Below are 25,122 nucleotides of genomic sequence, written 5' to 3'. Positions count from 1 at the left end.
TTTTAATAACATATAGTAGAAAAGTAAAAAGACTTAGGAAGAAAAAGAATAGTTTTTTCCCCTAACTTATATATCATGGAAGCTACTTCAATTCATATGTTTTTGAGTAATAATTATTGGATCTTTAGATATTATATATTTCATTTCAATAAAATTAAAATGTTCCTCTTCAAATATAGAAATCTGGATGTCAATGTAAATTTTGGTGAATTGAAAACTACAGTAATTTTGAACTAAAATGACTGTAACTAAAGAGACCTTGATACATAATATTTATATTAGCAATGTTACAGCTTTTTGCTTTTATTTAGTGTGTATACACACACATGTGTGTGTTTGTGTGTGTGTGTGTGTGTGTGTGTAAACCATGATAATCATGTATAGGTCTCATGATGCCTGTGAGAGTTGGTTTTCTTCTTCTACCATTGGCTGTGGTGACTGAAGTCATGTCATCAAGCTTGGTGGCAAGTACTTTACCATCTGAGAGATCTTCCTGGCTCCACATTTACATAGCTTTTGACATTAAAAAGATCAAAACAAGCACCTTTGACGTTTTACATATTTTCTATGTAGTGATGTAGAATCATTGACTAATGCTCTCTTAGTAAGAGGTCATGAAATACACATTTTACAATGTGACAGGATAAAGAGACACATGAAGAAACATTTATCATAGCTTTAAAAATAGTAGCTTGTAAAAGAAAGAAAACAAAAAGTTAGAATTTTAAGTAGAGCAAGTTGTGTTTATGATTTAGCCTCTCATCTACTACATACTGACTACTGTCTCTTCTCCCTTGTCTCTTCTCAGGTTCACCTCACTCCCTCCACTCCTCCTCCCTTTGCCTGCAGAAAAGGGCAGGACTCCCAGGGCTATTGCCCAAACCTGGCATATTAAGTTGCAATTAGATTAGGCATCTCCCTCATATTAAGGTTGGACAAATCAACCCAGTAGGAGGAAAAGGGTCTCAAAAGCTGGCAAATGAGACAGAGATAGTCCTTGCTCTCACTGTTAGGAGTCTCACAGAACAGCGAGCTACGCAACTGTAACCCGTGTAGAAGGCCTACGTCACACCCATTCAGGCTTCCTGGTTAGCAGTCCAGTCTCTGTTGCCCCTTTCGAGCCAAGGTTAGTTGACTCTGTGAATTGTTTTCTTGTGGTGTCCTTGTCCCTTCTGGCCCCCATAACCCTTCCTTTTCCTCAGGATTCCCTGACCTCTGCCTAATCTTTGGCTGTGGGTCTGCATCTGTTTCCATCAGTTGCTGAATGGAGCTTTGGGGTGACTTTATGCTCGACTCTGATTAGGCTGTCTTATAGAGTAAATTACAATTCACAAAACATACAAAGTGTATCAGGTCAAGATCAATGAGAAAAGTAGGAAAAGAGAAAAGGATTATTACCATTGTTTTTATAATTACAACAAAACTGACTAATCTTTTTACATCTCTGTCTATATAAGTATTTGAGAATTATGCTAAAATACTAGATTTATGAATCACGCTTAAAATAATATCTGCATAAAAGTGAGCATATTTATGGAAAACTATCTTTCCATTTGCATTCACAGTTTAAAGATGGTCTAATTTTATATGTTTAGCAATATATTACATTAAATTCTTTAAGCACCACGAAGAAAGCCTTTAAAACTTTTGCCATTTAAAATTATACATGAAAATATTATGAGATTATGTAGAGCATTTAGTTTGGGCAAAATTAAAGTACTGATTTCAGCATATTCTTATCACATGGTGCATCTGAGAACGGGAGAATTTATATGACTTATATAAGTTAATCTTTTGAATAATTATTCTAATAAATTAGATTTATCCATAAAATCTAAAGTATGTAAATATATTCCACAGTTTTAGCTTTAGTTTGGGAAAGAGAGAGCAGATTATCAATACAAATATTAATGCTTATAAAATTTTACAAACAACAAAAATGTGCCCATAGACTGTTTCACATTAGGTAAATGACATTGTCTTTTATGTACTATAAATGATAATTGTACTCCAAAAGCAATAAACATTTGTTCTTGTACTTTTCACTTATGAACTTCTGTTATGAACCATAAATGTAAGTACTGAGAAAAGCAAACTAAGTTATATTAAATTTAGAGTACTCCATAATGAAAAGAAAACACTATAATTTGTATATGAGAGTGAAATGTGAAGAATGAAAGAATAGTTCATAGTTTTTCTTTAATGAACAAAAAGATCTTTCTCCTTGCTATATGAGAAATGTTCCTAACATGCACAGTTATTGCCTTAATTACAGTCCACAGGTGATAGCTTTCAGAAAGCATCAGTATGAAACACATAAGGTCTGTTCACCTATAGTCAAAAGAGTCAAACTTAATCGCAAATATTACCATTAGCTTTTTCATATCTAAGTATTACTGTTTAACATGCTGCCCTCTGCCAAACTGCTAAGTATCTATGTATCTATCTATGTATCTATCTATGTATCTATCTATGTATCTATCTATCTATCTATCTATCTATCTATCTATCTATCTATCTATCATCTATCTATGTAATTGTATTAATGAAAACATTATGTGGAACTCGCAACACAGAGAATAAGAGAAATACATTTTCCTGCTATATATCTGAAACAACCACTGGCATGAGACATAAAAATACATATCAGAATTTACAGCAGAAGGTGTTTGTTTTATGGCTTTGTTGAACTAGATTTCACATCACATATCATGAGTATGCTGTTAGTAATTTTAATTACATATATGTGATTCCATTCTCTTGACATACTGAAGAGATAATTCTCATTAAAAGTTTCCCTGTACTAACACACTCATAAAGCATATTCTTTATTTATGAAATAATATACATAGCATTTGTGAATTTATTGTATATTATTTAAAGCAATTATAAAATTATAAATATCAAGAATAATCTGAAACATTTCACTAACACTTATGTAGAAATAATTGAAACAACTCTCTTCTACTTAGTAGGACTAAAGTCGAAAGCAATTGAATGTACTGCCTGAAGTTAGGGTAAATTGTAAATATGTTGTAGATAATGAATTATACTGAATCTACTGGAAACAAGTATCAATATTATTCAGTGATCAGGACAAGTGGGGTGAAGTCATTCATTAATCATGATAAGATGAATTTTTGTGAGATGCTTATGTAAGTTAATAGTGTCATTGAAAATAAATTGTTACTATAGTGTGAACTAAGATGTGCTTCCAAATAAATGTTAGTTTTACTTACAGAAAACATAAGGAAGACATACAGTACTATTCTAATAATAAACTGAGTATCAAGTGCTTTAAAATGAATTTTGTGTTGTGACAGACATATTTCATCATGATTAGCACTGAGCCATAATCTTATTTTTGTCATAGGTAGAACTCACGATTTGTTTTTTATTAATATGATATGGCAAAAGTGATATACAGATAGTACTGTGGTTGTTTTATATTAAGATAAATGTCATCTTAGCCAACATGAATGACAGTCCTGCTGGACTTCCAATATAAGAATATGTGAGAGGCCTAGAGTGAGGGATACTGGCATGGGACCAAGGAAGATGTCTAGAAAACAAGAGTGGTCTCCCCTGACAGTCATCAGGAAGAGCTAGAATTCAGACCTATAACCTCAAGGACCTAATTTTTACAATTCTTTGCCTGAGGTTGGGAGGGGCAGCCAATATTTAAAGAGGAACAAAGCTTGATTAATGCAGATTGTAGATTTGCAAGGTCATGAGTAGGCTGTCCATTCAAACTGTGAGAATTTTTGCACAATGGATGCATATTGCTTTAAACCTTACTCAGTTTCTTATACAGTAATAAGAAACTAACATGAGAATAAAAGTTGTATTTTTAATATGAGTGTTGGAATCAGGACCTCCCAAACCTATGACATCACATAGGTGATAGCCCAACCTACAGAACTACTGTTAAGACAATGGCCACCATATTCCCAGAATCTATTGGGCTCACCTCTCACCTTTACCTAATCTATGTTATTTTCCATATAAATAAGGTAAACACCCCTCCCTCTCTCTTTTTTCCCCTTCTCTTTCTGTCACCACTTCTTCTCCTTCTCCTTCTCCTTCTCCTTCTCCTTCTCCTTCTCCTTCTCCTTCTCCTTCTCCTTCTCCTCCTCCTCCTCCTCCTCCTCCTCCTCCTCCTCCTCCTCCTCCTCCTCCTCCTCCTCCTCCTCCTCTTCTTCTTCTCCTCCTCCTCCTCCTCCTCCTCCTCCTCCTCCTCCTCCTCTTCTTCTTCTTCTTCTTCTTCTTCTTCTTCTCTCTCTCTCTCTCTCTCTCTCTCTCTCTCTCTTTCTCTCTCTCTCTCTCTCTCTCTCTCTCTCTCTCTCTTCCTCCTCCTCCTCCTCTTCTATTTCAGCTGCCACCTTGTCTCTCCCTCCCAATAAATCCTCTTTCATGTGGAACTATCTTGGCCTAGTGTGCTGTTGAAGCACAACCTGCCATTCTAACACATCAATGAGAATAAATGTTGTATTTCCAGTTTTCTTGCTTGAATATGTGCTAATATCGCGCTGTTACCAAATTTTCAGAATATTAATTTTTATAGTACTGAGAAGGCCGTGAGCAATCAATGAGAGAACATGGGAATGAAAAGGAAAATGAGCCATGAAAAGGAATCTTTGGACTTCTGTAACAGTCTCATTTCTACAATGGAGTAGTTCTGGAACAACAGAAGTAGTGAATGCTTACAATGTACACAGTGGCACCAAATAATTAGCACACATATACTTCAGCCTATGTCTCCACGACTGAGACTAATGCATCAACATTAATGGTGTTGAAAACACTATGTGAATCTTATAACTGATTCTTAGCATATGCCTTTAAAAAACACATGGTCTCATCACACCTTGAAATAAAGTTCTAAGAAAAAAATGTTTTCTCCACCTTACATGCAAAGAAATGAGGATTCTGTGAGGTGAACTAGAAAGGAGTGGAGCCCATATTTTTAATCTACATGAATGATTGAGCTGTACACTTTCTGCCTGGTTCTGGTTTGGGGCCTTAAGGGATTATTCTGACAACAACATAGACCACCACTCAGCTGTTGAGGTTGAAGGGAGAGACTGTCATCAGTTCATTAAAATGAGCAATTACTAAGATATGAAACAATAATAACAACAAACTATTGAGAGCCAGACTGTCAATGAAGGATGAAAAGAGATATCCACAGCTTAGACAGCCCACATGATTTGTTGCACAAATAAATTTGGAAAGACTTGGTTGGGAATGATTATGACGTTAATGTAATTTCTATTTTCCAACTGCTACAAACATTTTTAAGACATGCTCATATCTTTGTGAAATATTGCCAGAATGGAAATTCATATTGTAGCAATGATAGGTTCTTGCATTCCAATAGAAAAATAAAATTCTTATAGATACATTAAATAAATAAGCAATTGGATAAATATTTAGGTGTTTTAATTTGAAAATCTGTAAGTATAAATGTTGACATGCATAAGGGCTGGTGATAAAATTTTTGAGTAGTCTCATATTTGGAGGGTGAGTTGAGAGACTGATGTGTACAGAGAAGTTCTAAAGTTGCTGATTCCATAAGTATATAAATAAAACTCAGGTATCCAGACTATTTTTAAACTAGAGGCTGAAACTGTTCTCATGTTATTTCTCTGCACTCTGTGGGTGATAAAATGTGACCAGTCAGCTTTCTGCTCTTGTCTCAATGCCTTCTTTGACTGGTGCCTTTTGTTCCTGTCACACTGGACTCCTTCCCACTGGACACTCAAGCCAACACAATCTCAGTGTTTTATCTGACTTCCTTGTGCTCTAGATATTTTATCACACAAAATAAAAGAAACAGACACAGGGGTTTTTAGCTGAAATAGGATGCCGCTGTACTAAATTTGACCATGGGGCTCTTATGCTATTGCAATACTTCTGTGGGATATCTGGGAACTTGGGTTGAAAAACTGTTGAGTGACATGGGAAGAGATTAATGGATCATTCCTGCAGGAGCTTGGAAGCTGGGGAGTGTGAGGGTAAAGAGCTGCAGCCCAGTGGCTGAAGTCTTAGTGGAGAACAAGAACTTTGTGTTAAAAAGAATCTAGTCGGCCATCACTGGAAAGAGAGGCCCATTGGACACGCAAACTTGATATGCCCCAGTACAGGGGAACGCCAGGGCCAAAAAGGGGGAGTGGGTGGGTAGGGGAGTGGGGGTGGGTGGGTATGGGGGACTTTTGGTATAGCATTGGAAATGTAAATGAGCTAAATACCTAATAAAAAAATGGGAACAAAAAAAAAGAATCTGGCTGTATTGTGCCCCTGTCTTGAAAATTTGCACAAGGCAAAATTAAAATGTAAAGAACTAATTTCTTTGGCAGACAAAATTCTAAGAATGTATGCTGTTCTCAGTGTTGGTCATGAGAGTTATTTTTGGAATGAGAAGTTCTCAGTGCATAGAAACATATGTCAAATAACTTAGAATAAGTGGTGATAAATGGAACAAGTTCATGAGAACTTCCTGTCCCAGAACCTGGAGTCACTGTGGAAAAGAGAGACTATAAGATCTAGAGAATTAAGGAAGAGTGCATTAAAGATTTGTGTTCTGAATGTTATACAGTTGTGGCACATATGAACTCATAAAAGCTGTCACACATGCATGAGACCTAAGTAGGTGATGTGATCATGCACTGCTTCAGTAAATGGTAAACCACATTACAATATGTGAGTCCAAGAAAAGATATCAACATGTATAATAGCCATTTTGATTTAGGTATACACTATGAAGGGTCAACAATTGTTTTTGACCGTACGGCGTGATGGTACTTAAATTACTATATTTAAAGAAAAAGATCAATCTATTGAAATTTGTTCTGATGTAAGATCCTCAAAACCAAAATTTTTAGTATTTTGTATAACTAAAAGGAAAGTTGCAGATCTAATAAACCTCCTTGTATTCGAGAAAAATGAATCAGCAGGCATCAAAATAGTAGTTCTAGGTATCTGGATCAAACTCACTCACAGACACAATAGCATTCTGAGAAATCTCAGAAATCAAGAGAAAAGCATCATTGTAATCCATTTTTTCAAGGAGTCCAGTAAGTTCCTAAAGAAGATAATGGTATTCTTAGAATCTTAATGAAAGTTAATGTCTACTTTGTGAGAAAACAACAGAGATTCTAAGTTCATCCTGCTGCAGAATTCCTTCCTTTCCTTACTTTCTTTTTAAACTTCTATGAAATATTTAATGATTTCTGGATCTTGAGGTAGTTGTATTCCTAATCTTTTAAGAATTCCCCCAAAATGATTTCCATAGTGGTTGTACAAGTTTGCAGTCCCAGCAACAATGGAAAACGGTTCCCTTTGCTCCACAAACTCTACAGCATGAGCTATCACTTGAGTTTTTGATCTTAGCCATTCTAATGGGTGTAAGGTGGAATCAGATTCATTTCTATTGCATCTTCCTGATGACTAATGATGTTTGCACTTCCTCAACTATGTTCATAGTACCTTTATTGGTAACAGTCTGAAACTAGAAACAACCTAGATATCCCTCAACTGAAGAATGGATAAAGAAAATATGGTATGTTTATACAATGCAATATTGTCCAGCTATTAAAAAACAGTAACATCATGAAATTTACAGGCAAATAGAACTAGAAATGTTCATCCTAAGTGAGGTAACACAGACATAGAAAGGAAAACATGGTTTGTACTCACTTATAAGTGGATATTAGCCATAAGGTACAGGAAATTTGCACTACATACAATCCACAGATCTAAAGAATGTAAGTAACAAATATGGCTCAAGGGAGGATGGTTGAATCTCACTGAGAAGCAGAAACAGAGACCACCTCCAGTAGATAGACATGCCTCCTAGTTGAGGCACGGGATCATCCTCCCATCTTCAAATTTTTGACCCAGAATTGCTCCTGTCTAAAGGAAATGCAGGGACAAAAATGGAGCAGAGACTGAAGGGACTGGATCCATTCCATAAGCAGGCACCAAACCCTGAAACTATTACTGATGCCCTGTTGTGCTTCAGGGAGCCTAGCATGGCTGTCCTTTGAGAGGCTCTATCAGCAGCTGACTGAGACAGATGCAGATACTTACAACCAACCATTGGATTGAGGTCAGGGATGACTATGAAAGAGTTAGGGGAAGGATTGAAGGAGCTGAAAGGGATTGGAACCCCATATGAGGAATCTACCCAGTATCAACTAACCCAGACTCCTCAGAGCTCCCAGAGATGAAACCACCAAACAAAAAGCATACAGGGGCTGGTCTGTGGCCCCTGGCACATATGTAGCAGAGGATTGCCTTGTCTGGCCTCAGTAGGAGAGGATGTGCCTAATCCTGACTTAATGCCTCAGGGAAGGGGGAGACATCTGGGGTTGATGGAGGGAACAAACTGGGTAGGAGAGGTTGTGGAGAGGGCAAAGGAGGGAACAAAGGTAGGGAGGATGGTACGAGAAAGAACTGTGAGAGAGAACTGGAGTTAGTGTATATGGATAAGCTAAAAAATATATGGCAGTGGAAACTACAAGGAATCTATGAGGGTGACCCTAGCTAAGATTCTTAGCAATAGGGAATATTATACGATTTTATAAATTATTAACCATTTCAACATTTGAAAGGTAGTAAATCATCCAAAGAGAGAGAGAGAGAAGCATACAGTCCAGAGAAAATATTGGCTTAAAAATAAGGAGAGTAAAACTCTATTGTGCATTTCTAGACTACTTCTAAACCCAGCTTATCTGCTGTGTGACTGTACCAAGGCAAGTGAGCCATAAAGACCAGAGAGAGGTTTTGCTGCTATGGAATGGAGCAAGTAGGAGATCTGAAGATTCTCTAGGTATTAAGTTGGGCCACTGATAGCTAGGAGAGTCAAAATAATAAATGTTCTCCATGATTCTGGAAAAAAAATGAGTTTTGGTATATAGACAGCATAGGACAGACAAAGCCTAAGCAACCATGAATATATTGTCTACAGAGGATAACACACATATATAAGAGAGGTAAGAAATTAGAAAGTTTAAAATTTATTTTAACTTTGATATTTCTTCCCAGTATATATATCAATCTGGAAACAAAAATTTATAGCTTTATAGATAGAGGTAAGTCATTTGAGGTGAGCTTTGACCCATCACTGGCTATAGACTGAACCCTTAGAAAACAATACAGGATTATTCAATGACATTTTAAAATATGTACATAAAATAATCTTAGAAGACAACTCACACAAATACTTGAAAAACAAGCTAAATCATGAAACATAATCACATATTCTAATAAATGGAAATCATGTGAATGCCATGTAGTTTATAATCTAGAAATCAATTAATTTGTGCCTTCTTAATAACAAAGAACACATGATCATCTTGCGGTACTTAGTCAATATTTTGGGGGAAAATCCTGGATACATTTCCAATAAAACCCTCTAAGCCAAACTAGCAATAAAGGGTCAAGTATGATTTGCATAGCTATGGTATATTTACCCAATTACGGGATGAGTTCAAGGCAAGCCTTGAACTACATAAGTCAATCTTTTAAACAACACAAGGACAAAGCATTAGAAAAACAAAAAACATAAATCTATCCCGAGCTGGAAATATGAAGATGCTTCTACAGCATTCTTCATAACATATTAATTGTGAAGGAAGAAATATTTTCCCTAAATGTTAAAATGGAACAGGAATGTCTGCCCTTGCTACTGTATCCAGCATGGTACAGAAAATCTTCCCTTGTGTGACAAAAGAAAAGTGAGCATAGACATTGGAATGGGATGAAAAATACTTTATTGGCAGCTCACATATTTTTGTGTGTAGAAATCATGAGTATTAAATGAAAATTGTAAGAATAATAAATCTTGAGGCTATTAAGTAGAGGTTTATATATGTACAAATTAATTTTTACATAATGTCAGGAGATCCTTCAAAATCCCAATTAAGAAAGATATTCACAATAAAGTTAACCAGAACAAAAATTTAAACACATTAGTAAGATAAATGCTAATTTTATACATGAGAAATAAAATTTTAGTGAGAAGAATCAGAGAAAAATCTAAATAAATGAGATGGTACCTATTCATGCATTGGAAAATTCAGTGATTTTAAGGCAGCATTTTTATGGGCATTAATTTTTTCTCAGTACAATCCCCATTACAGTGCTAGAAGGCTGATTAAAAACTTTGTTAAAATTCAAAGGTTACAGAATTGCTCAAACGGTGTTTGAAACTTAAAATTTTGAGGACTGAAACTACCTCATTTCAAAACTCAACACAAAACTGTACTAAAGGAGGGAGCATGTTTTCTTGTTCAGCTCACATAGCTGAAAATTTAATGATTTTATGTACAGCTGAGTAGAATTCTTTTGCAGAGGTATCACATTTTCACTGCTCATTCATCAGCTGAAGGGCATTTAGGTTGTTTCCATCTCCCAGCTATTGTGAACATAGTGGCGGTGAACATGCCTGAGCAAGACATCCTACTTATAGAGTAGGATGTCAAGCCCTTTGGACATATGTCAGTGAGTCGTATAGCTTAGTCAAATGGTAGATCTAAGTTTAGGTTTTTGAGAATTCTCATTACTCATTTTTATAGTGGCTGCCACAGTTTTCAGTATTTAGCAATGTGTATATATACATATATATGTGAATATACATGCACACAAATGCACACACTCATCTACATACATACACACATACATATGACATACATATACACATACATATATGTGCATGGAATAACAGTGAAAAGAGATACTATGAATTTGAAATACAATGAGGATGGATATATGAAAAGGAGATAGGCCCAGCACTTGGGAGGCAGAGGCAGGTGGATTTCTGAGTTTGAGGCCAGCCTGGTCTACAAAGTGAGTTCCAGGACAGCCATGGCTACACAGAGAAACCCTGTCTCGAAAGACCAAAAAAAAAAAAAAAAAAAAAAAAAAACCAACTAACCAAACAAACAACCCCCCCCCCCCAAAATAAAAAAGGAGATAGGATAGGGAAGGGATAAAAGTAACTAAATTATAAACTCAAAAATAAAAAATGAAACATAAAACAAACTGGAAATAAGTACAAGTATACAATAGGGCCCCCAATGGAGGAGCTAGAGAAAGTATCCAAGTAGCTAAAGAGATCTGCAACCCTGTAGGTGCAACATTATGAACTAACCAGTACCCCGGAGCTCTTGACTCTAGCTGCCAAAAAATGGGAATGGGTGGGTAGGGAAGTGGGGGGGGGGTATGGGGGACTTTTGGGATAGCATTGGAAATGTAATTGAGGAAAATACGTAATAAAAAATATTAAAAATTAAAATAAAATAAGCCATTTCCTTAAAAAAAAAACAATATACGTTATAAAGGACTTTTAGCTGTACCAAATAAAAACTTTTACAACTTATATGGCAAATGGTCCAATAATGTAACAGCAGAAGTTTAGGCCAGTAATTTTACCAGGGAACCTGTGTTGATAGTCATTTCACCAGGGAACCTGCATGCTGGTTTGGAATACAAAAAGATGCTCAAACTTACATCAGAAGGGAAAGCAAATCACAGCTACTATGCTATAGCAACAGTCAGCAATAGTGGTCCCCAGGGGAAGCCTTAGCTGCTGTTAAAGGTGACAAGTTCCCTTTGAGAAATGATTGAATTAGGTGGTTTCTTAAGAATTTAAACAAACTGTATGAGGTTGAATTTTTACATATAGGAAACTATGCAACAAAAATAACATAGATACATACTAAAAGTTATATGTGAATTCTTTTTAAACCTAGAAAAAAAATCAAAGAGGATAAATGAAATGTAGAACATTAAAAGAATAGGATCTATTTAGCAACAAAAAGGTACAAATAGCTAGTGCATGCTGTAACAGACAAATATAAAACTTTGGAAAGAGAGATTACAGATATGAAAACCGTGTGGTATTTGATTCTGTTCACTTGAAATACTTTTAAATCGTGGACTGTGAGAATCAGAGAGTAAATGTGGACTTTCTCATGGCTGGGCAACAGACATAAGAAGGATTAGCAGTTTCTATGAACATTCATGATGGTAGAAATTTTTTAAATAGCACTGTGGCAATGTTGCACAATTCTGTACGTTTATTAAAGCTACACACCTGGACATTAACAATGGTTATTTGTAATATTTATATTATACTTTGGTAAAACAATAGTGATGATGATGATTGTGATGATAAGAACAACAACAACATTAAAAGAACAGCACACATTTGGATTTTCAACTCAGATTCAATGGAACTCACTAGAATTTATCTACTGTTTCTAAAAACAAAAGGACAGCAACCAGTGAGTTAAAAATTGAGCCAATATTTTCTAAGACCATGCTACCTTTTAAACATTTTTCTTGTTCTGTGCTATGAAGTGGCCAATTAGTCTTTGTTGCCTTGCTGATGTAGCTAGTCTAATCGGAGCTATACATACAAATGCCTTTTTTTAAAAGTTAGAATTTCTTTTGGTTTATTTCAAACAGCTGCATCTCTGAAACCATAAGAAGGAGTTCCAGAGGAGGGAATTAATTTCTCCAACATTGCAGTCTTCTTTCCCTCCCCACCCCAACTTATTTATTTGTATCAAAGAGAAAAGTGGCATTTGTTGGGTATGTGGAAAGTGCAGGTATTTGTAATAGGTTCGCTTTCAGTTCATCTCACCTTATTTCCTGCCCACCCAAAAGAATGTATTCTCAAATTTTAAATGGATGTTAGTGCTGAATCACAGCCTAGGTCCTTATTACCCCAAAGTGCTTTAGCTATTAGCGTCATTCCACTTTAGAGTTTGTGTTTAGTGAACAAATACTTTCAAAACCATTGCACAATTGTCAAAACTATCTATTGACTACATATTAGAAATTTATATGCTGAAATATTAAGGACATATTTTCTAAAAGTTCAGATGTTATTTGTTCATATTTCTTTGCATAATTTATAAAATTATGCATAATGATACAAAACATGATTGCCTGTATGTTTTATTCATACATAAAACAGGTATAAGTAATAAAGGTTCATAAATCTATTAGCTTTTATGTAAGCTCTTCCTAACCCTTTTTGGTAATAATTAATTATAGTTTTATAGTTTGGACATCATCTAAATCATGTTGAGGGCTGGAATCTTCATGCATTTCTATTCACCCAGCAAATCATAGAAAGAGTTCTAAATTATAGAACATAAGCCTTTCTTCACTATTGTGGGAAAAGTGCTAATAAAGATGCTAATAAAGTCTACCATTAACCTGATAGGCTTCTGGGCTCAGCACATAATAGAAGACACCCCTCATTGGCAGGGCTTCCCTTTCTCTGACCTTGTCTGGGCAGTCTACAAACTTCCCACAGGCCTCTACCTGCAGAATTTCATGTAGCCTTAGATTACAAGTTCAAATTCCCTTCTTCTGATAGATAAGGACGTGTTCTGCTAGTAGCTGAGATTCCTTAAATGCTTCCCCAAGATAATGAGGCTTTTCAGTACTCTAAGCAAATGATCTTTGCCCATCATGGGACATTCTATCCTTGTAATCCCAAACTACATAAGCCTCATATCACCTCAAGAAAACATGATCTGCCTCCCTACAACTGGTCCCACTGTGCCTTCTTCACCATATGTATTCACAGGGCTTCTGAAGGCCCAGTCTCTGCTCCTTTTGCCCCCCCACCCCCCATGGACCAACATTGGCCTACAGTCCCCAAGGTCAGGGAGGGCCACAGACTATGAGTTATAAAAGCATTTGGAAGCATATATTTGTATTTATATTGCTTTTTAACTACTCCTGTAAATATCTTTATAGTGTTGGCCTTTAAGATTTGGGTTTCAAAAGCCATCCATCATGTCTACTACTCTTGGCACTTCAGAGAGACTTTACTAGTACATTTTACGCCTGTTTATATTTTCTGTGTCATCTGTGTTATCAAAACAGGATTGAAATGGTTATTAATTCCTTGGAAACAATAATAATACTATTCTGCATTAATTACATAACATATATTTAGTACAATTATTTCACTAAAAGAGAGTGAGAGAATGCTGCCACGTGTTTCCCATTCTTCATATCTGCAGCTAAAATTTCACACTCATATTCATATCCAGTCTCTCGTGAACTCACACAATAGATAGCCTCTAAAAACACTACACTGGATATTCTTAAAGAATGAGAAGGATGAAGGCATAACCTGTGTTAGCATCATCACTCTGAAAGCAGGTTTGAGTTGGTGAATCCACAAAAACATCAAAGGTGTGTCAGCTTCCATCATACATATTTTGAGAAATGTTTGACAAGGGAAATGTTATTAATTCATTTTCTCCTTATGTTTCTTTTTAGTCATTGTTTTAGTTTCCTATAAATAAGAACAGTTTTTCTTCCATTTGCTAATTGTACCTACTTTATAATAGTTTTATAATACTTTTTTCTATGCTCATCTATATATGTCTGATAAGAGACTGTAAGAGATAGACAAATTACCAAAAACTTTGGTAACAAAGTTTTGGTAACCAAAAAGAAAGCATACCGATGGCTCTTTTCTACTCTTTTTTATATGTACAGGAAATAATCAGACTAAAAATAAATTGTTCATCACAATACAGTTCATGTTCTAGCCCCACAATCACAAATCATGGCAAATTTTATTTCTTCTTTCTGTGTACTATTGTCCATACCATTTTGAGATGTCTAAATTTTAAAGCTAACTAATTATTTGTACATATTTTAGTATGCATCTTAAAAGGATATACTCAGTCATGACTAAAGCTAATAAGAACATTATATTTTTGGAAATTCTTATAGAAAAATTCAAAACATTCCTACAAAACATAATAACGGGGTGATGGCTTCCTTTAGTCATTTAACAACCTATCCATATATTTCAAAATATCATGTTGTGCATAAGCAGATACAGTTTTATTTACCGAATTTAAAATGCCAAACCAAATTGGTATTTGAAATATTGGTTAATAAATAATTACTATCAACCAAACTGCAATAAATCCCAGCAAGCTTGGTTGGGCAGTACACAACAACAGGACAAAGAACGTTTGAGAGCTCTGTTCAAGGTTGTGCCGACCATTAGACACTTTACAAAAAGTCACATGTGGGGTTTTGACTGGGACAGCGAGAGGACAAGATGTAGCTACTACTGTCTCCTGGTTTAAATAGGGAATCTGCCAGGATTGGCCACAGGAGGATTTAGATTTATATGGCTTACAAGATTAGGATTCTAGCTGATGCAGTGATTGAGTTATCATTGTTTCTGAACTAAGTTTGTGTGGTGTTTTCCTTCACAGGGCAGCTCATCTGGATTCTAGAGGGAAAGGTAGAGTGGTAAAGCATGGGTTTGCCAGAAGTGCACCACAAAAGGCCATGGGAGTTTTGAAGCATGACACTGGAGTGGTAGGGAACCGCCAGTGGGAACTTAGCAAGCTGGGTGGAGAAATTTCAGAGCTCTGAGTCAGAGAGTCTCCAAGAGATAAGAACAGGCCAGCCATTGTCAGCCAGTGCCTGGCCGGTCAGCCCGTTGGTTCCTTGCAGGAAATAATGTGTGATTCATTTTTTAATATTTCCTACAACAGGTGGTGAACCAATGCATTGGGCAAGAATCCACTAGAAATTTAAGATTATTAGTCTGAGAGAGTTTTATTTTCTAAGTGAGAGAAAGGTGGTACTGGGACAAGTCATGTGGACTCAAGCAGGGGAACCCTAAAACAAAGAGGGCTCTAAGGTCCCCTGCTGTGGAAAGAGATAAAATGGCTGCTGCCTACACCTTAGGTCAGATATTGATTTAACTGTGTATTTATAAAAATGAGATTATTTACTTTTAGGATAGATTTATATACAGATTTTGTTCGATTCAATGGGGAATCTCATCCATGGTTTGGAACTAGGATTGGGAAAATTAGTCACTGACTCCAAGTAGATAGAGAAGTGGTAATCATCTACTATGAACAGGTATTAATTAATAGAAGTCTGTGGCTCCAGGCAGAGAGCATAACAGATAGATATTGTAACAGGTGTTAATAAAATAAATGTCTATGGCTCCAGGTAGAGAGCCAAACAGATAGATGTTATAACAGGATGGCTTCTCAAGGGAGAGAGCTTAACAAGTAAAAAACTACCTGCTTCCAATAGGCAGAGTGAAAGTTTGAATTAATTGCTTTAAAGATGCTATAAAGATATATTTCTCTAATAAGTCTTACAGGATACTCAAATTCTATCTAACATGGGGTCCATGGGAAATTTGGGTTTAAATTCTGATTTGACAAGCTGACTGCTTATAAGAATTGATAGATAGAAGTGTAAATCAATTGTTTTAAAGATGGCATAATAAGGTCTGCAAGACAACTAACTCATATTCTCTAATGTGGTATCCATGGGAATTTTGAGTTATTATCCTGCATAGCAAAATAGAGAAAGCCTAAGAATTGGCACATACAGAATTTTAGTTTACTTCATTTGTTTTGTATTGTTTTAATTTCAGAATGGGTGTGATTTTGAGTTTGTGGTTGTATTACTCCTCTGGGAGAGAGGTCAGTATAAGAGGTTTCTGGGTACTGACTCAAGGATATGCTGATTTGGGAGAAAGGTTTTGTCTTTGCATTTTTAGAAAAGGTGATTAGTGTCTATACACCTTCCAGAGTAATATGGATCAGATATGATGAAGGGAGACCCGCTGAAGAACTAAATTGCAGAGAATCAAACAAATAAGATACCTTGATGATACTAAACTTTTGTTTTGAGATTTGTATATTACACAATATACAGCCTTGGTGAATTTCATTTTCAACTATGCTGAACTAACCTTCTTTGAACTCCTGATCTCTGACTTTCAGCTGGATCCAATCAGGACATAGACATCAAATACTAAAACGATTATTAGTGTGGCCTTCTTAAGGCCAACCAACTCCCACATTTTCCCTACCCCACCCCCACTCAAAGATATCTCAATGTCCATATTTAGCTAGAAGAAGTTATGAAGAGTCGTCGTCCCAATTCCCTAGATTCGGGGGCTGGAGGAGATTATTCTCAGGTTGTCTTTCTGGGGAATTTAGAAGTGGTCATAATTGGAACAAAAAGGAAATAGTTAGAATTTATTGTGTAGCCATAATCTCATTTGGTAGAAATCTTTACAATAGTTACTAAGTTGAAACCATAATTTCTTATTTTGGTACAGAATTTATTTGATGCAGAATCAAGGTTTTCATTTGTATAAATTTATTCTACTGATACAAAAATTTTCTTAGTTCAAGGCTTGGAACCAGTCCTTCTATAACTGTTATTATAAACTGATCTGAGATATTTAAGTCCGTGAATTAAGGATCAAATAGCAATTTTTTTGGCTCTGAGTTTACTGTTAGAGTGTTTTCAAGATTTTTTAATTAGAAATAGCTGAGGGTAGTTAATGGACAACAGTCCAGATTACTTTACATAGATAGTTGGTTTTAAAAAGTGTCAGAAATGCACAGCATGTGAAATTTAATGTTATTTATACACTTGTTGTTGAGACAAATCTGTTCCTAACAGCTCCCCATTCATGGATGCAAAGAAGCAGCTGAGCATCTCTACCTCCAGGTGAGGTTGTACATTGAGGATAGGTGGCCACTGGGCAGAAATTGCCTATCTCTCCTGCAGACCTGTACCCTCCGTGAGAGGACACAAGTTACAGGTTAGGACAGCTTAGTTCTGCCAAGAAGAATAAGCTAGTCCTTAATAATTCCTGTTTTTCAAGGTCTGTCAGAATATCCTGGGCCAGAAATACCCAGAAAGCAGCTGGTGGACTGGATGAAGAGACTACTCCTCCGCTCTCTCTGCAAGAGTGGCTGCATCTTTTTTGAATTCTCTTCCCTCTTGAACAGATGTAAGCCGTACTAGCTTCTCCTGAGGAGTCCTTTTCTGCCCCACTACATCACTAGAGTGTGATTTCCATCAGTTCCCAATTCCAGAAGGCTGAAGACTGATGTTGCAACTTCCTGACGTACTGGGGCTGTATAGGTAGGCAGTTGTCTCTGCAATTTGTCTCAGTTCTGGAAGCTGTGTTAGGCTTCCTATATGTTCAGATAGCATTGGTTGCTCTTGGATTTCTGAGGGGGTTGAAAGGCTACCTAAAGTCTCACAGCCTACCCCAGGCAACTTAACACTGAGAGAACACACTTGAGAAAATCGTTTTCAGATAGTATAGAAGCTAAACCAGGATATAACATATGGATTTATAAGTCTTTTAAGTTAGGATAGATGACAGAGTGTTCTTTTTAATTACAAAAATGATGGACTGGTCTATCTTGTAATTCATAAATCACAAAATAGTAATAGTTGTGCTCAATTTATATCTGAGATAAAAGAATTTGTTAAGTGAAAAAAAAAAAAGAAGTAACATGTGATTTTCTATTAACTGATTTATATATTTAAAATAAGCTAGATTCCTAAGGATTTAATGAAAATACTTTTTTAAGATATTTAATTTTGTATAGAACTGTGTTCTCTAAGGATAAACAAAAGTATTTATAAATTTGGTAGTAACCATTGAAGTGTCCATAAAAATGGAAAATATTTTATTATTTTAGGAAGAAGAAAGACCAAAGGGTGGGTTCTTTGGCCCTTCTTAGAAGAGGTAACAAAATACTCATGGGAGCAATTAAGAAGACAAAGGGTGGAGCAGAGACTGAAGGAAAGGCCATGCAGAGATTGCCCCACCTGGAGATACATCCTATATACAGTCACCAAACGCAGACACTATTGTGGATGCCAAGAAGCGCTTGCTGAGAGGAGCCTGATATAGCTGTGCCTGAGAGGCTTTGCCAGAGCCTGACATATACAGATATACATATATAAAATGCTCATAGCCAACCATTGAACTGATCATGGGGTCCTCAATGGAGGAGTTAGAGAAAGGACTGAAGGAGCTGAAGGGGTTTGCAACCCCATAGGATGAACAACAATACCAACCAACCAGAGCTCCCAGGGTCTAAACCACCCACAAGGAGTACACATAGAGGGACCCATGGTTCCAGCCATAGATGTAGCAGAGGATGGCCTTGTTGGGCATCAATGGGAGAAGAGGTCCTTTGTCCTGTGAAGGCTTGATGCCTTGGTGTAGGAGAATACCAGGGCAGGGTGGTGGGAGTGGGTGGATGAGTGGGTGGGGGTATACCCTCATAGAGATAGGAGGGGGGATGGGATGGGGGTTTCTAGGGGGAAGTCAAGAAAGGGGATAACATTTGAAATGTAAATAAGTAAATATCCAATAAACAAAGAAAAGGAAACTCAAAGAGATATAATATGTGTATTTGCTAGAAAAATGAGTTTCCAAAATAGCAATTTTTTCCTTCACTGTGAAAAATGAAGGGAATTTAATTTTGTTCTGAGAGTAGAATATTTATAACAGCAAATTAGAAGCATTTATTTTCATTATTCTTGTAGTTTAGACTTTTTCTAGTTCAAGTAAACAATAATGAATTAGAGAAGATAAGACAAATAGAAAATCTTTTAATATCAAACATAAACAATGACACGAATAGACAGATACACTGACATAGTGCCTGTTGATTTGGAGGAAATGGTTTAAGATTTTTTAATATATCTTACAAAAATAATTTTGGCATTACCAGTAAATATTATGCTATTTTGGTTTATGTTCTGAAAGAACTGAAATAATTTTCAGCAAGTAACATTCTCTGAAAAATGACCCCTAAAAGTACTAATTGGACCCAATATATAAAAATTGTCTAAAAAATAAAAACCAAATCTAAATGGATACTACAGCTATAGAATGGATTTTATAAGGTTGAAATTATTTAAAAAAGAGAGAGAGTGAGAGAGAGAGCACTGGGGCATTAAATGTTTTCTCTTGTATTTTCAATTTGAACAGCATATAGATGTTAAATTATCTTTCTGTGCTAAAAGAAAAAAAAATTACCCATTTTAACAGAAAAACAACATTAGATTTCTAAGTGACTAGTCTTCTTTGGAAATAGAACTGCAATTGCATCTAAGAAGACAAATGCTTTCTGAAGTAACCATGAAAACAAACAAAAGACCATATGCACCATGTGACATCCACCTCTGGTAGAGCGACCACAACAATGTCTTTGAAATTTAACAAAAATTTTCGATTTTTACTGATAATAATGCACAGTAGTTGAGGAAGTTTACCCATTGTATATTTTATCAATTTGAAAATTTTATGTCATCCTATACTTCAAAATAATTGAAATCTCGTTATCAATGTGAAAGTCGCATAGTTTTTCAAGAATTTCAAGCTCAGGAAATACAAAGAAACACAGAGGTGTTTATGCTGAAGGAGGTGCAGGAACCATGCCAATGAAATACTGTGTGAGACCCTAGGTTGTATCTTGAGGCAGTAAATAAAATAATTGATTAGTAGAGAAACTCACAATGAGAGTAAGACTTAGGCCTGTTTTAATATCATATCCATGTTGATTTCCTTTGATTAATCAATTTAGGTTAAGTTCATGCAAATATAAGGAAAACTGAGCAATGAACTGGCAGTACAGCAATCCGTACTGTTTACTGGAAGTTCAAAATCATTTCAAAATAAGAAGCTTAGACAGTCTATTATCGGCTTTGATCTATAAATAAACACAAGTAATCTGAAAGCTCAGCATGATTGACAGTGCTCACTGTGGATAAGCACAGAGGAATCTGATGCTAAGATCTGCAGGCTTCTATTTTCTCTAAACTCAGTGACCATATTCAGCAGTGCAAAATACACAGAAATGTGGTGGCCATGATGCTCCCTGAAGCAGGATTGTGAGATTGTGAGAGCTGCCAAATCATGCACTGTTCGAGATACAGCTAATGAAGACAAGATCTGTGCCACTCAGTGACTCTTCATGCAAAAATCATGTAATTAATTTTGTGTGATTGTGTATGTGTGTCTGTGTGTGTGCTGACATGGATAGTCTACTATTTTTAGACATGGTCTAAAAAAGATATATAAAGTGTTGTTTTCAAAAATTTAACGAGTCATTTAAACTGAAATACAAATACTTATGTCCATTTGACACTGGAATTAGAAATTAGCAGATAGTTCAGTTTGCTCTACCTGAAACTGTGTGATCCTTAGAGTCTCTGGTTATTTTTATCCTTGCATGAGGAAAGATGTAGTGCATTGTCTTCCCATTCATCTGCAGAATCTAGGACATACAAGGGATTAGGTGAAAAAATCAGTAATAAAAAAACCTTGACATACATTGTGGAAATTTATACTTGTTCAGTTCAAAGCACACCAATTAAATCAAAGAAAATATACCAGATGGTTCTTGGATGATATCAGCGGAAGAATTTATAGACACACTGCATAATGATTTATGATTTTCTGAGTTCATTGGTGTTTGATATATAACCAATCACGTTTGCACACTAGCTTGCTTTGTTTAGAGAATGAATGAGCGTGTTTATCAGGTTTTCAAGGATGTTTCTGACTACAGTGGTATGTATCCACCTGATGGCCATGAATAATTTATATTGACAAAAGCCTGTACCTGGTTTTGCACTTGAAAAATCAGGAAGTGAAAAGGTATTCCTAACCATTTAGTATTTACGTGAAACTCGTGCAGAAAACCAAGGGATTTCCTCTCTTGTCACATCCCTTCACCCTAACTAGGACTGCGATATATTTAACGTGCTTGAATTTTATCGTGAAAGTTTCCTGAGGATATCTACTTGATGCATATTTATACTAATTCTGTCTAGATGAATAAAGACTTGGTTTACAAGTGCTTCTCAATTCTAGCTTTATATTCAAAGGTTATGATACTGACTGAGCTATTTCTTATTACTACAGGGATTCCTAAAGAGGAAGGAGAAACACTAAGGCTACTTTTGTGTTTGTGGTTCCCACTCTATTACATAGCTTGACTTTATTTTAACGCCATAGATTATTCCTTAAAATTCGTATATAATACCTCACTCTTATTTCAATTATTTTATAATGTCATAATGCTTTAATGATAATTTTAAAGTCATTTTCCCGATTTGTTAAAAAAACTAAGGCAACACTATTTTGAATTTAGAGTTTCCTTCCATTTTATAAATTTGTTACTGCAGATGCAATCTAATAGTACATAAACTGCAGTTTGCAAGAGTAAGTAGGTTTTTTAGTGTTTTATAAGTGAATCATTGTCACTTGTAAAACATCATGAGGCGTTTATAAGTAAATAGTTACATTTTAGTCAGTATCTCTAATGTTGGATACTGAATATCTTCATATTCGTGATTGTTTGCTTAGAGTATCTCCATACAATTCCCACAGTTTTTAAGATATTAAACTTCTACAGTTATGATATGGATGAGCCATTTTAAAGCAGAACTACAACGGCAGTTAAATACTGACATGGTCTTCTAGAAAATGGACTTACGGAGCAGCTGTTTTTACCAGTATTAGCAAGAGCCAAATGGAGGTTAAATGATACACCAAGGTGCTAGTATCTGTTATCATGGATTTTGATGATTCTACATCAAGATGGTTACCTACTTGTATCTCAGAAAAGGTATTGTTCTCCTTTCCTAACCATTAATTCTTTCATGAGTTGAGTCAACATGTTTTTGAAGTAATGAAATTACCATTAGCCTATTTTTTGCACATTCATCCACTTGGATCAGAATACAAATGTAAGAAAAGCATGGTCTCTTCAGAGGAGACTAATATACCCCAAGGCAGGAGCACAGGGTTTGCATATATCAGGATCTCTACAGAGAATGGGAAAATATAATCATATCTAACATGATGGCCTTTTACAACATTCAAGTAAAGGACATTGATCTTCCCCATGAAAAAAGTCATAAAAATAAATATGTTATATAGTCTATACATTTAGTAAAGAACATTTAGATTATTCTTGAATAGTGAAAACCTTAAAATGTACATATTGGGAAAAATACTGATTTGGTGAATTTTGTAGTTAATATGATTGTAAATATAGCAATTTTTTCAGAAATAATTCTGTATACATGTAGTGTTTTGTGTACAATATTTATACAAAAGACAAACTCATGTATGAATTAAGTCAATTGGATTTTATACTCTTTCCTCCTATGGCACTTCATGAGAATGAATTCTTGTTGTTCATGTTTTCAAGTAACAGCATTCCTGTTTATTGGCACCAAGAGCTCAGTATTACCTTTGATTGCCAGATATACAAAGAAGTGAATAAAATGAAAATGTCATTTTGTTATCCTCTAGATCAAAATAAAGTTCTTGAGTTGAAGAGGAAAACAGTATTTAAAGATAAATATCAATGCAGAAAAATATGAACATTAAAATTCATGTACTTAAACTTTGTAAAGCTTATTTATTTAAGGCATATGCTATCTTCTATATCAAATCCATTTAGGAAACATATAAAGAAAACAAATTAAAAAAAAAAGAAAACAAATTATTGCCATAACCATCAATATGTCTGTTACTTGTGGAAGAAGAGTCTGTAACCTGAAGGGGGCACACAGCTTTCTGGGGCAGGCCATGTTCTCTGTCTTGGCTCTTCAATACTTGTATGGCTCTTCCATTTATAGTAGTTTATAACTTTATGCATGTGTCCTTTTGATCACTGCATATTATTTCATAGTTTAATTGATACTACTGCAAAGTTTCCTTTTTACTGTAAGATTTTTATTGGCAAGAAAATATCATATGATTGTTACATTCACCTAACATGGATCTTTATTCTATTTATTGAACTAGCCTGAATCTTATGAAAAGTCCTCAATAGACCCTATTTAACTACATATTTAAGATATCATGGACTATGTCCACAGTCAAAGACAATAATCTTAACATATCAGTACAAGAACACTAAAAACAAAATGTCATCTGTAATATGTATATTATCTATCTAAATAGAACAGAAGAGAATTTTAGAAATATATTGGGATAGATATAGTTTACTTCATTGTATTCTCAAATAACATTATGTAAAATTTAGTTGAAGAACTCTTGAGTATCCATGGAATAGTGTCTGATAGCAAGGGAAATGAGACTTGTGGTTTCTATAGCAGCTGTTACTATGATTTCATCAACATATTCTGGTTCCTATGATTTTGTCTAGGCTTGCAGTAAGCACTAAGCTACAGAGATCCATCAGGATAATAAGTGATAATTATATTGGTTTCATTATTGTGGACATTAATGGCCAGATCTTTATAAAAAGAGTAGAGATATACTTATAAACATAATGTTAAGAATAATAAGACAACAAAATTCAACACAATCTGACGATTGTAACAGAAGAAACAAAGGTATGTAAACATTTAGTTAATACAACCCTAAAGAAGAATGCAAAAAAAAAAACATGAAAAGAGAGTATTTATAATACATAGAGAATTATCTCAATATTTTCCTCAAAGGAAACAGTATATAGAAAAACAGAACACTTGCTTTTTTTGTAGAATTATATCTGATAGATTTACCATAAAAACTGAAGTTGATTCAGAAGAAATGAAATTTCTGTACTGATAGTAGTTACACATACAAAAATGTGTTATTTTACTCCTCAGTATAATAAATATTTTCTAAATTAAAACACTGTAAACTAAATTTTACTAAGCCCAAGTAGATCATCTTAGCTGTTTAAAATATGGTTGTCATTTAAACCAAGATATCACAAAGAAGAAGAATTGAGGATCTAATGTAAGTGAAATGTCAGCTATGTCTTTTGTATCTACTTGAATGATCAGAATGAGCACTCTTCCTCGAAGTATCTGGTATACTAGCAATCCTGATTTAAATCCATTAGAATGTACCAACTATACTTCCTTCAAGGTTCAGCAACACATTACTTCCTCCAGAAGGAGCAAGCAAATAAGGGGTAAGTGTGCTGGTATCACCCTCATCTGATGGTAAAAAATACTTCTAAATTTAATTACTTATGTTATAAAAAGAGCTATGTTATGAATTGTTAAAAGATAAAATCTAAAAAGTGACTATAAAGCAATTAATATTTCCATATGGTAGACTCGTAAACTATAGGTTTCTCTCTTTCCTTCATGTGAAATTTTCCTTCTCTCATACCTAACTTTACTTGCTTTTTTGTCTCTAGAAATACTTTAATAGGAAAACACAGACAACCACACACATTTATATTACACAGTGGTCTTGTAACCTCCTCGGGAGCTCCATGTATTTTT

The 25,122-nt window shown here is 35.1% G+C and overlaps 1 protein-coding gene across 10 annotated transcripts in view; it reads right to left on the bottom strand.

Annotated features, from left to right (window-relative positions):
* The window catches only part of Pclo (piccolo (presynaptic cytomatrix protein)), a 348,560-nt gene that overhangs the window by 119,098 nt on the left and 204,340 nt on the right, over positions 1 to 25,122 (bottom strand). For all 10 annotated transcript variants that reach the window (XR_003955649.1, XR_003955647.1, XR_003955650.1 and 7 more), the window contains exon 9: positions 21,044 to 21,134. Coding sequence is in view for 6 of the 10 variants with exons in the window: in XM_006503582.3 (XP_006503645.2) it covers positions 21,044 to 21,134 (91 nt within the window). In the remaining 4 variants the exon portion in view is untranslated. The remainder of the gene's footprint in view (positions 1 to 21,043; positions 21,135 to 25,122) is intronic.

This window comes from Mus musculus, chromosome 5 (genome assembly GCF_000001635.26).
Source record: "Mus musculus strain C57BL/6J chromosome 5, GRCm38.p6 C57BL/6J".
Taxonomy (NCBI): domain Eukaryota; kingdom Metazoa; phylum Chordata; class Mammalia; order Rodentia; family Muridae; genus Mus; species Mus musculus.
The sequence above is the reverse complement of the archived record's forward strand: the minus strand, read 5'-3'. Positions and strand labels throughout refer to the sequence as shown.